General features: G+C 41.3%; 1 protein-coding gene across 3 annotated transcripts in view; it reads right to left on the bottom strand.

Moving 5' to 3' along the window:
• Nucleotides 1-16,978, bottom strand: part of LOC110494505 (chemokine-like protein TAFA-1) — a 248,743-nt gene extending 231,765 nt beyond the window's left edge. Inside the window, exons 1-2 of one of the 3 annotated variants that reach the window (XM_090205990.1) lie at nucleotides 16,357-16,978; nucleotides 2,665-2,811 (exon numbers count right to left, since the gene is read on the bottom strand). In XM_090205990.1, coding sequence (XP_090062116.1) covers nucleotides 2,665-2,788 — 124 coding nt within the window. In that variant the 5' untranslated portion in view covers nucleotides 2,789-2,811; nucleotides 16,357-16,978. The remainder of the gene's footprint in view (nucleotides 1-2,664; nucleotides 2,812-16,356) is intronic. The other 2 variants (XM_090205991.1, XM_021569633.3) reach the window with 2 other exon arrangements.
• Between the last annotated feature and the right edge of the window lie 599 nt (nucleotides 16,979-17,577).

Genomic DNA, 17,577 nt, shown 5'->3' with positions numbered 1-17,577 from the left:
GTACATGCTGCTGATTGAACGTACCAATCTTCTCCCTTATAAAACTATTTACTATTGCATAGCACACTGAACAATAAATGTATCCTGCGCTCTTCTGTGCCAAAACTCAGAGCTTCATCCACTTTCACAACACAGAACATTCCTGCGCTCAGACCGAACACTCCTGCTCTCAGACCGAACACTTCTGCTCTCACACCGAACACTCCTGCTCTCAGACCGAACACTCCTGCTCTCAGACCGAACACTCCTGCTCTCAGACAGAACACTTCTGCTCTCAGACAGAACACTCCTGTTCTCAGACAGGACACTCCTGCTCTCAGACAGAACACTCCTGCTCTCAGACAGAACACTCCTTGCTCTCAGACAGAACACTCCTTGCTCTCAGACAGAACACTCCTGCTCTCAGACAGAACACTCCTGCTCTCAGACAGAACACTTCTGCTCTCAGACAGAACACTCCTGCTCTCAGACAGAACACTCCTGCTCTCAGACAGAACACTCCTGCTCTCAGACAGAACACTTCTGCTCTCAGGCTCACTTTGTGTATGCATCCCCCAGTTCCCCAGAGGACCATGAAAATGCCATGCCATAATGACTTTGCTGAGAAATAAAATGGAGTGTGTGTGTGTGTGTGTTTGTACAAGCTGATTTCTCTGACAAGAACCCTTTCACAAAACTAGAACAGGAGGATATTTATCTCACCAATAACTTAGCTGACTTCTCTATGTGCCGTGGGCAGGGTTTTCTCTTTGTTTTCACTTGGACCTCTACATAATTCAGAAGACACTTACTGTAGGCCATGCACATCCTTGTACAAAAAACCTGGAAACAAAGTTTTGAAAAATTCATTCTGTCGCTCATCCTGTTCTCACTTGTTCCAATTAATGAGCTCAAAGCACTTTGTGTGAAGCCTCTGTCTCACACCCACAACCAAGTCCCACTACGTCAGCTGTTCCAACTCCAAAACAAGACACCTGCCCTGCACAACTGCTCCAGTTCCCTGCTGCTTAAAAACCTCATTGGCTATCAACAGTCTTGTCTTGACATCACAAGTCGGGGAAATCAATGTCTCTTTTTTTGTTGCTTTTGCTTCAATCACTGTCTTTTCACTCCGTGGTGCAGCACGGCTCGGAGAATGAGACAAGCACAGATAGATGGAATCAATGTTTAACAGGCATTGGGATTTGGTTTCCTGGTGAACGGGGTTTGTAATAGTATTGTCATCAGAAGCTTCCAGGAGCGAGTCATTGTTAAAAGCTTAAAGGAGCCTGCTTCCAAAGACACATGGCTGGGGAGTGACGAGCGCGACTACTCTACTCCCACATAAATGAGGAGAATCAGAGCCATCTCACTGACCCCCTCCCCTTTAGCCCCCACAGTGGAGAAGGAACTGGCTTTAATTGCAGAATGTGAGAGAGAAACATAATTGTTATTTCCATTTAAGCCACAGTGATCAAAGCAGCCTGCACTCACAGCATACTGATGGGAGTTTTGCCTAGAGCCTGTCCTATGTACCAATCAACCTGCTAGTCTGATAGTGATTGCAGCATCCTGAATCTCTTTCCCCACACTGAAAATCCTCTCCCGTTAAAAAGTGCTCTTTGTCTGTGTGGGGCAGAGGGGGAGTTCCAACCTCAGATCAAAACAGCAGCTGCAGCTGAGCTTAAACATTACAATTAACTCTAAGCAAAACAATTTATTGCAAAGAATGTAGGAGAATGTCAATAAAGCCAACTTTGAAGATAGTGTAGTTTTATATACAGCTGGCAGAGGCCGCCCAAAAATGCACCCCAAAAATGTCATGAGGCACAAAATAAGTCTGGATGGATGGGTTGCTGGGTGGCTGGTTCGAATAGTTGGAGAATGTTGTATTTCAAATACCTTAAAAAACATTTTTGACCCCAAATTATTATGCTTAATTCTATGTCATAAATATATTTATTTTTCTGTGTATGGAAGCATACCTCTTGAGCTGTCTGTATCCTCCTGACTGGTGGTTATTTATAACTAAACATGCTTCTCTGCATCTCTGCTAAAATCTGGGTAAAATATTGAAAGGAGTCTTTTTTAGTACATTCAGTAATTGCTTTTATAGTCTACCAACCTTGCCAGCAGGCATGCCAGCTAGGATACTTAAACAAGCTAGCTACTCTAACTTCCTTGATAGCCTGAAATGGCTTCTTAGTAGATAGTTATGAGGTTGGGAGATAGGTTACCTATCTGAGTTAGCTAAAGCCAACAATTGTTCGGTGGCTAGAGGTATTACAAAGAAACAACAGCAACAAATTATAAAAAATAAAACAGGACAAATCTGAGGGGGCACATGTCCCTGTGCCCCCTATGGGCATGACACCTCTGACAGCTGGGTACATGAATGAACCATAGGAAACATAAATAATCCATTATACAACGCCAGAATCTATAGAAACATACAAATATAAAAAGTTCTGAAACCACAGTGCACTATTCTTCTTCTCACAGTAGCTAACATATTGGTTGCAAACCAATCTATTACAAAAGACAGAAGACTATTGCTTCACTGTTTCCACTGGGGATACAGTGATAACATAGTATTTATTTTACTCTTACACTTCTCAGAGAGCTCCTCTGGGAGGACTGGGTGGGTAGTGGGCACAGCGTGACAGAACATAGAAAGGGACTCACCCAGGATCTGGATGGCATTGCGTCCGGGCCGGGGCACGTGGTGCTGCTGGAGGGTCTCGTACAGCGTGGCCTGGCACAGCAGCAGGAAGCCAAGGCTAATCCACAGGCCCAGGAACAAGGACATGGCAGGGCAGACTGGGAGGGTGGCTAGAGGAAGAGGGCAGAGAGAGAGGGTTAGAGCATAGAGATAGTTAGAGGACGCAAAATTGTATCTGTCCCATTATTGCGTCTGTGAGAGCATGGGCAGCGCCATTGAGGCCGTCTCCATTTTGAAGTTCTTCTACTACTTCTATGAGTTGATAAACAAACTGATTGGCAATTTACTGCCACATGCAGTTATGGAATGTTTGCTCACAGGTATAATTAATTGGCTGATCGCTCCTGGTGATCTGGATGGAAATATGTGATCCTTATTTAACCAATAGGAAGTCCCACCAACTTGATTACTTCAAAATGGTGAAAGTCCTCGATGGCACCGAACATGCTTAAATGGGTTATTGGGCACTGGAGTCCTCTATCTATCTCTATGGGCTATAGGAGGAGGGCAGAGAGAAGGTTAGAGACACATGGCAAGGGTTGTCTAAAGGAGGAGAGAGAAAATAGTAAGTGGGTGATAGAGGGTGGCCTACAAAAGAGATGGCAGAGATATGGAAAAACACTAACCAAATTACATATGTTAGGAAAGGTGAAGACAGAAAAAAGGGCTCTTTGAGGTGAAATAGAAAAAAGGTATAAACATGAAATGACATGAGCGACATTAGGGAAGGACCATCTCAGGATAATCAAAAAACCTCTATCTGAAGAGAAAGAGACTTGGTCAAGCTTGTCAAACATCATCATACATGAGAACTGAAAATGATTGTAACATGACTAATACAGACAATAAAATGTATTGTATGAGGTAGCTACTGAGAAAACAGGACCATTAAAGCCACAGTGTAGCATTTGAAGGACATTACTACAATATGGTCACCTCTCCCACGATGGGCCTTTTTGACGAGTTCCCCAAAAAACTGCAATCGGGAAAAACATCACAAATCAACCAAGCTTGTGTCCAAGATTGTGCATATGCTCCTGTTTAGCTGTAAACGGATGTCCTTCCCAAAGTACTGCACGTCATGTGCGCAACTCAAAAATCCAACATCGCTTGCCACTCACCTGTCTTGATCAATGAGAGAATATAAACATACTCTAAGACGGCAGCATATACATTGTTGGATTACTTCATAGACAAAACTTTTTTTTCTTTATTTTTTTCTTTCTAAATTCCAATGTTCTACCTGTAACAAGCCATGGAGGTTAGAAGACACTGGTGCTTGCCGAATTAAGAATTAAGAAAGTATCGGCAAGTAAAGGTTGGTAGAACATGTTCTGATTAGGGCTAAACAGGAGCTTCGAATCAACAGCTATAACTAGCTAATTAAATGAGTAAGCTAATGATGATAGTAGTTTGATTTGATATTGGTTACACACAATGTACACACTGTAGCCTATCAGCTCAAAACATAAAGGTCAAAAGTTTGGACCAGTTTGGACTACTCATTCAAGGGTTTTTCTTAATTTTTTACTATTTTCTACATTTTAGAATAATAGTGAAGACGTCAAAACTATGAAATAACACATACTGTATGGAATCATGTGGTAACCAAAAGTGTCAAACAAATCGAAATATATTTTATATTTGAGATTCTTCAAAAAAGCCACCCTTTGCCTTGATACAGTGCCTTGCGAAAGTATTCGGCCCCCTTGAACTTTGCGACCTTTTGCCACATTTCAGGCTTCAAACATAAAGATATAAAACTGTATTTTTTTGTGAAGAATCAACAACAAGTGGGACACAATCATGAAGTGGAACGACATTTATTGGATATTTCAAACTTTTTTAACAAATCAAAAACTGAAAAATTGGGCGTGCAAAATTATTCAGCCCCCTTAAGTTAATACTTTGTAGCGCCACCTTTTGCTGCGATTACAGCTGTAAGTTGCTTGGGGTATGTCTCTATCAGTTTTGCACATCGAGAGACTGACATTTTTTCCCATTCCTCCTTGCAAAACAGCTCGAGCTCAGTGAGGTTGGATGGAGAGCATTTGTGAACAGCAGTTTTCAGTTCTTTCCACAGATTCTCGATTGGATTCAGGTCTGGACTTTGACTTGGCCATTTTAACACCTGGATATGTTTATTTTTGAACCATTCCATTGTAGATTTTGCTTTATGTTTTGGATCATTGTCTTGTTGGAAGACAAATCTCCGTCCCAGTCTCAGGTCTTTTGCAGACTCCATCAGGTTTTCTTCCAGAATGGTCCTGTATTTGGCTCCATCCATCTTCCCATCAATTTTAACCATCTTCCCTGTCCCTGCTGAAGAAAAGCAGGCCCAAACCATGATGCTGCCACCACCATGTTTGACAGTGGGGATGGTGTGTTCAGCTGTGTTGCTTTTACGCCAAACATAACGTTTTGCATTGTTGCCAAAAAGTTCAATTTTGGTTTCATCTGACCAGAGCACCTTCTTCCACATGTTTGGTGTGTCTCCCAGGTGGCTTGTGGCAAACTTTAAACGACACTTTTTATGGATATCTTTAAGAAATGGCTTTCTTCTTGCCACTCTTCCATAAAGGCCAGATTTGTGCAATATACGACTGATTGTTGTCCTATGGACAGAGTCTCCCACCTCAGCTGTAGTTCTCTGCAGTTCATCCAGAGTGATCTTTGGCCTCTTGGCTGCATCTCTGATCAGTCTTCTCCTTGTATGAGCTGAAAGTTTAGAGGGACGGCCAGGTCTTGGTAGATTTGCAGTGGTCTGATACTCCTTCCATTTCAATTTTATCGCTTGCACAGTGCTCCTTGGGATGTTTAAAGCTTGGGAAATCTTTTTGTATCCAAATCCGGCTTTAAACTTCTTCACAACAGTATCTCGGACCTGCCTGGTGTGTTCCTTGTTCTTCATGATGCTCTCTGCGCTTTTAACGGACCTATGAGACTATCACAGTGCAGGTGCATTTATACGGAGACTTGATTACACACAGGTGGATTGTATTTATCATCATTAGTCATTTAGGTCAACATTGGATCATTCAGAGATCCTCACTGAACTTCTGGAGAGAGTTTGCTGCACTGAAAGTAAAGGGGCTGAATAATTTTACAGTTTTTGATTTGTTAAAAAAGTCTGAAATATCCAATAAATGTTGTTCCACTTCATGATTGTGTCCCACTTGTTGTTGATTCTTCACAAAAAAAATACAGTTTTATATCTTTATGTTTGAAGCCTGAAATGTGGCAAAAGGTCGCAAAGTTCAAGGGGGCCGAATACTTTCGCAAGGCACTGTAACAGCTTTGCAAACGCTTGGCATTCTCTCAACCAGCTTAATGAGGTAGTCACCTGGAACGCATTTAAATTAACAGCTGTGCCTTGATAAAAGTTAATTTGTGGATTTTCTTTCCTCCTTACTGTGTTTGAGCCAATCAGTTGTGTTGGGACAAGGTAGGGGTGGTATACAGAAGATAGCCCTATTTGGTAAAAGACCAAGTCCATATTATGGCAAGAACAGCTCAAATAAGGAAAAAAAACTACAGTCCTATCATTACTTTAAGACACGAAGGTCGATCAATCCGGAAAATGTCAAGAACTTTGAAAGTTTCTCAAGTGCAGTCGCAAAAATTATCAAGTGCTATGATGAAACTGGCTCTCATGAGGACCGCCACAGGAAAGGAAGACCCAGAGTTACTTCTGCTGCAGAGGATAAGTTCATTAGAGCTTCAGAAATTGCAACCCAAATACATTTTTATTTTACTAGGCAATTCAGCTAAGAACAAATTATTTTTTCCCATGACAGCCTAGGAACAGTGGGTTAACTGCCTTGCTTAGGGGCAGAACTACAGATTTATACCTTTTCAGCTCAGGGATTTGATCTTGCAACCTTTTGGTTACTATCCAACACTAACCACTAGGATACCTGCTTCCCACTAGGCTATCTGCTTCACAGAGTTCAAGTAACAGACACATCTCAACATCAACTGTTCAGAGGACTCTGCGTGAATCAGGCCTTCATGGTTGAATCGCTGCAAAGAAACAACTACTAAAGGACAGCAATAAAAAGAGAACACTTGCTTGGGCCAAGAAGCATGAGCAATAGACATTAGACCAGTGGAAATCTGTCCTTTGGTCTGATGAGTCCAAATTTGAGATTTTTCGTTCCAACCACCGTGTCTTGTGATACGCAGAGTAGGTGAATGGATGATCTCCAAATGTATGGTTCCCACGTGAAGCATGGAGGAGGAGGTGTGAAGGTGTGGGGGTGCTTTGAAGGTGGCACAGTCAGTGATTAATTTAAATTTCAAGGCACACTTAACCAGGATAGCTACCCCAGCATTCTAAAGCGATACACCATCCCATCTGGTTTGCGCTTAGTGGGACTATAGTTTGTTTTTCAACAGGACAATGACCCAACACACCTCCAGGCTGTGTAAGGGCTATTTGACCAAGAAGGAGAGTGATGGAGTGCTGCATCAGATGGCCTCCACAATGACCTGACCTCATTCCAATTGAGATGGTTTGGGATGAGTTGGACCCCAGAGTGAAGGAAAAGCAGCCAACAAGTGCTCAGCATATGTGGAAACTCCTTCAAAACTGTTGGAAAAGCATTCCAAGTGAAGCTGTCATCAAGGCAAAGGGTGGCTATTTTGAAAAATCTCAAATATAAAATATATTTTGATTTGTTTAACACTTGTGTTATTTCATAGTTTTGATGTCTTCACTATTTTGTATAATGTAGAAATGTCAGATGGTGGGTGTAGCTGGTGCATGAAGTCAGGCGCAGGAGAGCAGAATGAGTGAGCAGCGTACTTTAATCAAAATAAAGGCACACGGTAAACATACACTTGACCAACAATAAACGGGATTCAATTACGCACGGGTGTAAACAGCACCCATCAAAAAACAGCCATAACGTACCGAATGAACATAGAAACAATCACGCACAAAAACATGGGGGAAACAGAGGGTTAAACACGTGAACATGTAATTGGGGAATGGAACCAGGTGTGTAGAAAACAAAGACAAAACAAATGGAAAATGAAAGGTGGATCGGCGATGGCTAGAAGACCGGTGACGTCGACTGCCGAACGCCGCCCGAACAAGGAGAGGGACCGACTTCGGCGGAAGTCATGACAAGAAAATAGTAAAAATAAATAAGAACCCTTGAATGAGTAGGTGTGTCCAAACTTTTGAATGGTACTGTATGTTTCAATTTTAGGATATGCTCAGAGTCATTTTCATCTCTGATGCTGGAACAGTGTAGTGTCAACATAGTTGAATGTGAAATGAAAACAGTACACATAAAGGCATAATGAGACACCTTGGCCATTCACTAAACGGTAGCCTAATGGCTGCTGAAGGCTGACATATGGACCCACACCTCTCCCTCCCTCACTGGGAATAATAACTCCTACTCTCCAGGTGTTACTACGTCCTCTCCTCTCAGCTTCATTCTGATACAAATGGGGAGATTCTCAAGTCCGTTCTCTCCTCTTTCCTCCTCTCCTATATGACCCGGAAACCGATAAGCGGTCGAGTGGTCGAGGAGAGTGTCAATTTGTTAGTGTCGTCCACTCCTCAATAGCCTCGTCTCTCCAAGGACACTCATGAGTATCCTTTCAGCGGCTAGTGCGGAACTGTTTTAAATCCGCCACACCCCCTTTGACTCATCGTTGAGCTAAACCAATTGAGATTCTCCCATGCTCATGGTCCTGCATTCACTAAAGCAACCCCTTCCTATCCAGCCAAAACTGCAGTGGTCATTTTCTCTCCCAGTCATTTTCACGACCTGGGCCCATATTTATAAACCATCTCAGAGTAGGACTGCCGGTCCAGGATCAGGTCCTTCCTGTCCATATAATCTTATACATTATTGTTTGAAAGGCATTCCTACTGTAAGAGAATATGAATTCAGGTCCTGCACCCAAGTTGTGTATCAATGTGTCTCCATTCTCTCTATTAAGGGACTATAATACAATACTTACTTTTTGGTTTTACCAGTTTACCATTATTATAACAGTAATTTTCTAATTACAATCACCATTAAATCATTATGTTCAGAGATATGTGCAGGTTCATTCACTTGCTTCTCTTTGTTTGGTTATCTTCATGTCAATAATTATGACTAGCCAATATCAAGCATTTGGTTTTAAAAACTTTTAGCACAGTTTATTTACATGGTACACTTAAAGGTAGACTCAGCAAAATGATGTTGCCACGAGCATCACTGCAGACACAAGACTTCGCTCTCAGAGTCACACACAGAATCTGTGAATGGGCATGGGTTCTCTTCACGCTGTTCGATGGTAGTTGAGGGACGTTTTACCCCAAGACACCCTGCAATATTTCCCACCATCAGACATGCACTTCCCGTTCCAAGGGGGCTGGGGTGCCAGATTTGGTGCCCATGATGCCCAGTTTGGAGGCGCCAAATGTGGCACAGTGGTTAACATTCTCCCTGTTTGTTATTTTGAAAATATAAAACATATGAGCTCCATACAATTTGTAGTTGATGATGTCATGACGTTGCCCTCTTTGGGTATAGCAAGCCCCATCCCCCTCTCCCTGCCTCCCCCTTTCCTCCTTCAACTAGGCTGCTGTGGTCAGAGAGACGTCGTAAATTCCTGAGGATCCTCATGGACACACAGTATAGAGAGAGTACATTTTCATAGAGCACAAAGGAATTTCTTCCACCTCACAGAACTTGAGGTACAAACAAATTTCATGTTCCGGAGAAAGTATAAAAGATCGGTGAAGAATCCAGCTACGAACTGGTCCATTTGTTACAACTTGGGGAAGCTCATGGAAGACGGTGTGGCCACATTACCATAACGCTGTTTATATAATAGCCTCAGATATGAGGTTTACATCTAATTGCTGTATAAGATGAATGAGTGAGTATGATACTGTTTGTAGTAGTGTGGTATATGATTTTGGACTGTTTAATGAAAGAAAATCCAATTCCCTTTTGATTTGAACTAAATCAGAGGACCGCCCCTGAGCCCAGTTAGGGTCAGGCATCCTGAGACAGACCCTTTTCTGCAATTCTGAATAAAACCCAACTTTGAGAAATTCTCAACCAGACCATGTTTTTCTCCATTAGGAGAGGACGAAGGTTGTAGACCATTGCTGAATCTTTTAACCATACCACGTGGTTAAACTCTTAGACTATCGATACTGACAGAATAAGAACAAGGCTTTGATATTAATTACTAGTCTGCAGCTAGGAATTCGGTATCATTGAACGCGAAGAACAACCGCCGAAACATTCATTCTACAACAAAACAAATTAATGTCACTCTGAACTATCCCCTCTAACAACAATCAAGAGAGTATTTTTCTGTAAAGGATTAGCATTTAAATTGTTATAATTATCACTCTGTAGTGACTTCTTAGTCGACCCCCACTTCCCCTTTTGTCTAACAAGCCCCCATGCTGGTTTAGCCCACTAGGGCACATTCTCCTATCATTTCTTGTAACCATATTTACTGTATGTTTATGCATTTCTGTGAATTACTTAGTAATAAATAAATTATTTAAGACAATTGATGTATGGATGACTCATAGTGAAGACTGGGTTCGTGCAGATAACCAACAATTTACGACGTTTGGAATGAGACTAACGTGAGGTAAAGTAAATAATTAATTAATTCGAAGACTAATTGATAAGATAAAATATCTGAAAAGTTATTTTAGGAAATGATAACTTTGTAATCTGAATATTTTGCCTTGGTGCCCCGACTTCCTAGTTAATTACAGTTACATGATTAATCAGTTGATTAATAATACTAATTACAGAGAAAAAAAATAAGTCTTCAATTTAATGATAGTAAAGACACGACAATTAATAGTATGGATATTTTACCTAACTGGGTACTCATACCATTTAGAGTTTAACAATGAGATGTATTTTAGATCAAATACTCTTGAGAAGTGAACTGCCTATTCAAGTCAAATGCTGAACACTGATCACCTTGCTGTAAAATAAAACATCTGACTTCGCCTGAAAGAGTCCAGCGCCTTCCCGCCATCTTCCTGGGCCGTGAACCACATTAGGCCGAATACTTTGCCACAGATTGCCATCAGTGAGTTGTCCTCTTGGTTTAAGTGTGTTATAGTATTAATTTGATAATGGAGAAAGACCTAGACTGAGACCACCTGTTATACCGGTTGTATTATGCTAATTACTTCTTAGTTATTACTGAAAAAGGGTTTCTCATTTATAAATGGTGAGAACAATTGCTTCAAAGACAATTTTAAGTGGAGAGTCATTCACACATAGGCCTACACATCAGTGGTGATTTTAGCATGTCAATCTCTCCAATTTTGGGGTAAACGCATGCCAACAAAGAAACTACACAACATAACACTAAACAATACATTAATTGCACTATAATGCTGGGAAAAGGTGCCCATAAACTGTTAGGGTTTACATAAATCTGTCCTAACAGCAGAGATGTTATTTTCAACACCATGGAGTGAATCCTTACCACTGCTACACCTGACTATCAGCAGAGCACTGCAATAGTTAATTCAGCCTCATTTACTACCTTTTAAAATAACATAGCTGATATGGCTGACTTGCTTAAACAGATGTGGTTTCTACTGACAATTGAGATGTACAAACTATGGCATAAGGGGACGATGAGCGGATAAGAGGCAATCCATAATTCGATTAAAACATTCATGAACAAACTAGGACGGATGTAGTCAATATACAGTGCCTTGCGAAAGTATTCGGCCCCTTGAACTTTGCGACCTTTTGCCACATTTCAGGCTTCAAACATAAAGATATAAAACTGTATTTTTTTGTGAAGAATCAACAACAAGTGGGACACAATCATGAAGTGGAACGACATTTATTGGATATTTCAAACTTTTTTAACAAATCAAAAACTGAAAAATTGGGCGTGCAAAATTATTCAGCCCCTTTACTTTCAGTGCAGCAAACTCTCTCCAGAAGTTCAGTGAGGATCTCTGAATGATCCAATGTTGACCTAAATGACTAATGATGATAAATACAATCCACCTGTGTGTAATCAAGTCTCCGAATAAATGCACCTGCACTGTGATAGTCTCAGAGGTCCGTTAAAAGCGCAGAGAGCATCATGAAGAACAAGGAACACACCAGGCAGGTCCGAGATACTGTTGTGAAGAAGTTTAAAGCCGGATTTGGATACAAAAAGATTTCCCAAGCTTTAAACATCCCAAGGAGCACTGTGCAAGCGATAATATTGAAATGGAAGGAGTATCAGACCACTGCAAATCTACCAAGACCTGGTCATCCCTCTACTTTCAGCTCATACAAGGAGAACACTGATCAGAGATGCAGCCAAGAGGCCCATGATCACTCTGGATGAACTGCAGAGATCTACAGCTGAGGTGGGAGACTGTCCATAGGACAACAATCAGTCGTATATTGCACAAATCTGGCCTTTATGGAAGAGTGGCAAGAAGAAAGCCATTTCTTAAAGATATCCATAAAAAGTGTTGTTTAAAGTTTGCCACAAGCCACCTGGGAGACACAACAAACATGTGGAAGAAGGTGCTCTGGTCAGATGAAACCAAAATTGAACTTTTTGGCAACAATGCAAAACGTTATGTTTGGCGTAAAAGCAACACAGCTGAACACACCATCCCCACTGTCAAACATGGAGGTGGCAGCATCATGGTTTGGGCCTGATTTTCTTCAGCAGGGACAGGGATGATGGTTAAAATTGATGGGAAGATGGATGGAGCCAAATACAGGACCATTCTGGAAGAAAACCTGATGGAGTCTGCAAAAGACCTGAGACTGGGACGGAGATTTGTCTTCCAACAAGACAATGATCCAAAACATAAAGCAAAATCTACAATGGAACGGTTCAATAATAAACATATCCAGGTGTTAGAATGGCCAAATCAAAGTCCAGACCTGAATCCAATCGAGAATCTGTGGAAAGAACTGAAAACTGCTGTTCACAAATGCTCTCCATCCAACCTCACTGAGCTCGAGTTGTTTTGCAAGGAGAAATGGGAAAAAATGTCAGTCTCTCGATGTGCAAAACTGATAGAGACATACCCCAAGCGACTTACAGCTGTAATCGCAGCAAAAGGTGGCGCTACAAAGTATTAACTTAAGGGGGCTGAATAATTTTGCACGCCCAATTTTTCAGTTTTTGATTTGTTAAAAAAGTTTGAAATATCCAATAAGTGTCGTTCCACTTCATGATTGTGTCCCACTTGTTGTTGATTCTTCACAAAAAAAAACAGTTTTATATCTTTATGTTTGAAGCCTGAAATGTGGCAAAAGGTCTCAAAGTTCAAGGGGGCCGAATACTTTCGCAAGGCACTGTAACTATTTGTTCAGCACTTTTGAAATGTACAGCGACAGAATTCAGAATGTGGGCCGTTCTTACAGTAATCTCACTGTACACCAAGTCAGAACCGTAAAATAAATAAAGGGGTCATATAAACAGACAATGAAAGCTCTTACAATGTTCGATGATGACATTTCTCTAAAACAGGCTATAGGCAACATATGCACCACCAACAGCTAACAGCTTACTACTCAACATACACTTATTATTACTTTGTTAGCTACAGTATATATATCTGCCTGGCATATTACATCATTTATGCAGCAGCATACAATACATTTTGGACTCACCTTGTTGTGCTGTGCTCACTTGAACAGGAAGGTGTCACGGTGGTCCTTCGTGGGCAAATTTTGTCATCAACCTTTGTCATCAAAGTGGCAGGTAGCCTAGTGGTTAGAGCGATGTGCCAGTAACCGAAAGGTTGCAAGATCGAATCCCTGAGCTGACAAGGTAAAAAAAATGTTGTTCTGCCCTGAACAAAGCAGTAAACTCACTGTTCCTAGGCCATCATTGTAAATAAGAATTTGTTCTTAACTGACTTGCCTAGCTAATTAGATGTAATAAATAAATGTAAGTCTGGCATTCTCTGGATTGATGGTGCATTCAAGACAAATGGGAACTTAGGAAATAAGCAAGGTTGAATCATGATGTCAGTGATCTTTAGGTCGGAGCTCTAAAAAGATGACGAGTTCCCAACTTGGAATTCTGAGATGGATGACCGTTTAAAATGTATTTTCCCAGTCTGAGCTTGTTCTTTCCAAATTCCCAGTTGTCTTGAACTCACTGAAGTCTGAGATTTCCCAGTTTCCAGTTGTTTTGAATGCGGTAGAAGTCATGCTGGATTGACAGCATGGCCAATGTTAAATGCTTATCTTATAAGCTTGGAAAAGTGACCCTTCAACCCAGACTTGGACCACACACCACTACACTGAAAAGCAGGCTAGTGATTGCTTTGCAATGCTTGCAGTTAGCCACTGATTCCTTCCAAACCACTCAATGTCAAATTTGCAATTTCCAATTTGTTGTGTAATGTTTATGTCCAATGGCAGATGAGCACTGATACGTTTTATTTATAATTTCTCTTCATATGACAAGGATTGAAAAGGATTTGTCCGTAGATTGTCGACTTGATTCATGACGATGACTGCTAGCTTCCTAGCTAAGATTTTGAAAGTATGATGTTGACATGATCAGTCCAATCAAAGCTATGGTAGATATAACGTGATTCGATGCCGTTTTATCTGTGGCCAACGATCTTGAGCCTTCTTGGATGGGCACTCTAATGTAACTCTATGGCAGCACCCAAGGGGCTTTTCGAGCTCTGCTCATAGATTTAGTGGTGAAGTAGTGTCTCCATGAGTGGCAGAACATCACGGGCCAATCACGGGGCAACTAGAGAACATTACCAATCCTTTTGCTCCGTGTTTTTAGATGGCTGCCCCACCACCACAGAAAGCACTGATCTAGGCTGAACAACTTCATTTTGGGGCTGCCTTACTCAACAAAGCAAAAAAAGAGACAATGTTTGTATTCGGCTTTATTAACTCAATTATATATTATTTTACATTGTTTGCAAACTGATATGTGACACATTCATTCCAAAATAACATGCAAAACAGGCAACAAATATATTTATATAATTATTATTATTTTGTATTATTTAGCTGACCTGAATGACAGGTCGCCACTGCTACACATATACAGTATTTAGGCTATTCCGTTGCCTTCAGATGTGCTGGGATTTTTTCTCCCCAAATGATAGGCTACTAGCCTATAGCAACTTGGTGTGTGCATGTCAGTTCGAGAAAAAGTTTACATTCTCGCCTCTACCCTGAAATGACATTGAGACTAGCCTACTGAATATTCAACATGCAGAAATTAAGCATAGCCTATAATTAGTTTTATTAGCGGCATATTGTAATCCCATCTCCTGCAATAAATTTGCTATAATCCTACATTTTGTGGAAATGTGAACTGTTCCCTGGGGAATGCTTTTTAACACGCTGTGTTTCTAGCAAGTTCCTGAAAAAAAACGTAGTCTTTTGCCTGAACAACAGCATGGAGAGAAACTGCTCTTTTGTCCTCTCAGCCTTTCGGTTCAGCTCTGAGCAACTCTCCGACTGTCGGAACTCATTCATGTCAAAGAAGAAATGTGGTCCTGATCGACAGCGCGAAAGAATAGGGATGGAGAGGTGGCGGAGAAAGATATTCAGACCGCACCACACAGGCATGCTTATGCATTTTAATGTAAACGGACAACTTTCACGAGTAAATAGCAGACACATGAAAAATAAATCACCTTATCAGGGCTAGCAGGATATTTGTATACAAATTACTTTTCGTTAGAATTCTTACCTCCGTGGTTTTCAATGAATAAACAAGGAACGTGCACTTCATGCAGGATTTACCATTTGCGTATCTGTTTAACTAGCCGTTTGGTCTCTGCTTTGCAGACTAATTAGACCATTGATTGAAATGTTCCTGATGGTTGTGGAATTCGTAATTGGTAATGACGGCATTTACATTGTCTTTTTACAAGTATACCATGTCCTGCCAATTTAGACTAAACACGAGACCATGCCCCCTGCCCGGACACACCTGCGCACCATCTCGGCAGGATATAGATGTTTAGCCTTCCCGACAACATAGGTATAATGGGGCAATTTTATATGGTAAGTAAATGGCTTCTTTTGAAACGGTTAGATTAGGTTAGCCTGTATAAAAATAACACATTTAAATGGAATAGACTTGATCTCGATTGCATGTAACAATTTCACATCTCAATATAGGCTAATAATTGTGTTTGTAATATAGCATGAAAATGAATGAATAATATTGACTCTGAAAAGCAACTTGGTCTGGACTAGAACGTTTGAATTTTGCAGCCTTGTCTTTAAAAAAAAAAAAAGGATGAGACTGACATCTCTGCCCTACTTAGAACTAACTGCCTGTAACTTTAAAATATATCAGTCAACACAAAATATTTGGTATGTCCTAAAACATACATATATCTACAATGTCCATAGCCTACTCTCCTTCATTAAACCATACAATTGTTCAATCCAACAGAGATATGCAGGTTGTGTCACATGCTCTGCCTGTCTGTCGCTCACAGCTCATACCTGTCATCATTATTCAGTTACTCCTGGAGCCCTTCCACTTAATACAAACATGACAGCTAGCCTTATTTTATAACATTTCCATAATCAGATTTCTTTAAATAATAGTATATTTTGCGGAAGGAATAGAATATAATCAGAAAGCACCAACAGTCTCAGAGAATAACCCCACAGCCTTACCTGAGTGGTCTGTTTGGTCAAAAGAAAGGGTGCCCTGCTGTCAGTATCACCGTCTGTTCAACAGACTCACAACGCTGTCTTAAATCCATCCATAGTCTGAGGCCAGGGATTCCCAACAAAGTTCCAGGTGTAAAGAAGAACAACGCTGCAGGATAAGAGGGGGAGAAGCGCTGTTGTTTCTGCCTCGTCCGCTTGCCCCCCTCGACTCTCTCTGTCCGTCTGAAATCCTGGGAATGCGGTCACCAGAAACCACCTCAGCTCACAGGAATGACACGCTGTTACAAACTAGTCAGTGTTTACAAGATGGAAGGCTGCTCATATCACCTTTAGATCAGTACTGTGAAGGTAAAATCCCTCTCGTGACGACAGAACGTTAATTTGCCTCCTCACTTCTCACACACAGACTGAGATCAGCTCCAGCGGAACGACAGTTCTGTCTCCTCTTGGCTCCGTCCCCCCATTGAGAAGCTGCGCTGATTATGTGTGTGAGGTTCAGCCCTCTTTCCAAAGCACTAAGTAGTGTGTGTCTGTGTGAGTCTATTATAATACAGCCCAGCCAGAGAGAAAAAGAGAGAGAGAGAGAGAGCTGGATCACATCACATGTCTTAAAGCAAGACTGCCCACTTCTGCATTGGGACTATCGTCTAATGAAGCATGCCTATTAAGCCCCTCCACTTCACCATACCATGAGACATAACGCTCTGTCGTTTCTTCTTAGGAAAATATCTCACAGTTTACCACAATAATGTGCTGTTATGTTTTCTCAAAATTATTCCTTAGACAGAACTCTGGCCTTACGGAGGTGATACCGGACTTTGGCCATTCACCCCACTTTATGTGTGTTTATGTGCGTGTAAATGTGTTTGTGTGTGTTTTGGTGTTTGTGTTTGTTGATACGGATTGAGAGGGTGTGGGATATGAGTGAATGTGCCTCTTTTACCCATTGCCTTCCAGCGTTTGAAAAGAGATTGAAATATGCTCAGAGCATGATGCTTTAACTAGAAAGGAGTCCGCCACATCCAAGCTCTGTAATCAACACATTATCCAGCGCTGGCTGCTTGGCTGGCTGCCTTTTTATGGTGGCATTGAGGCTTTGTTTAGCACCCAGCTCCTCTGGTCATCTCACACCTCCCAAACAAATTTACATCTGCCACAGCTGGCATGGTAACCAAGCATTCCCCCGATGTTCATTGACAAACTGAATCTGCTGGCTCAGTAGGA

Source organism: Oncorhynchus mykiss, chromosome 17, assembly GCF_057628025.1.
Source record: "Oncorhynchus mykiss isolate SJ-2025 chromosome 17, ASM5762802v1, whole genome shotgun sequence".
In the NCBI taxonomy this organism is placed as follows: domain Eukaryota; kingdom Metazoa; phylum Chordata; class Actinopteri; order Salmoniformes; family Salmonidae; genus Oncorhynchus; species Oncorhynchus mykiss.
This window is presented reverse-complemented; position numbering and strand designations above follow the sequence as displayed.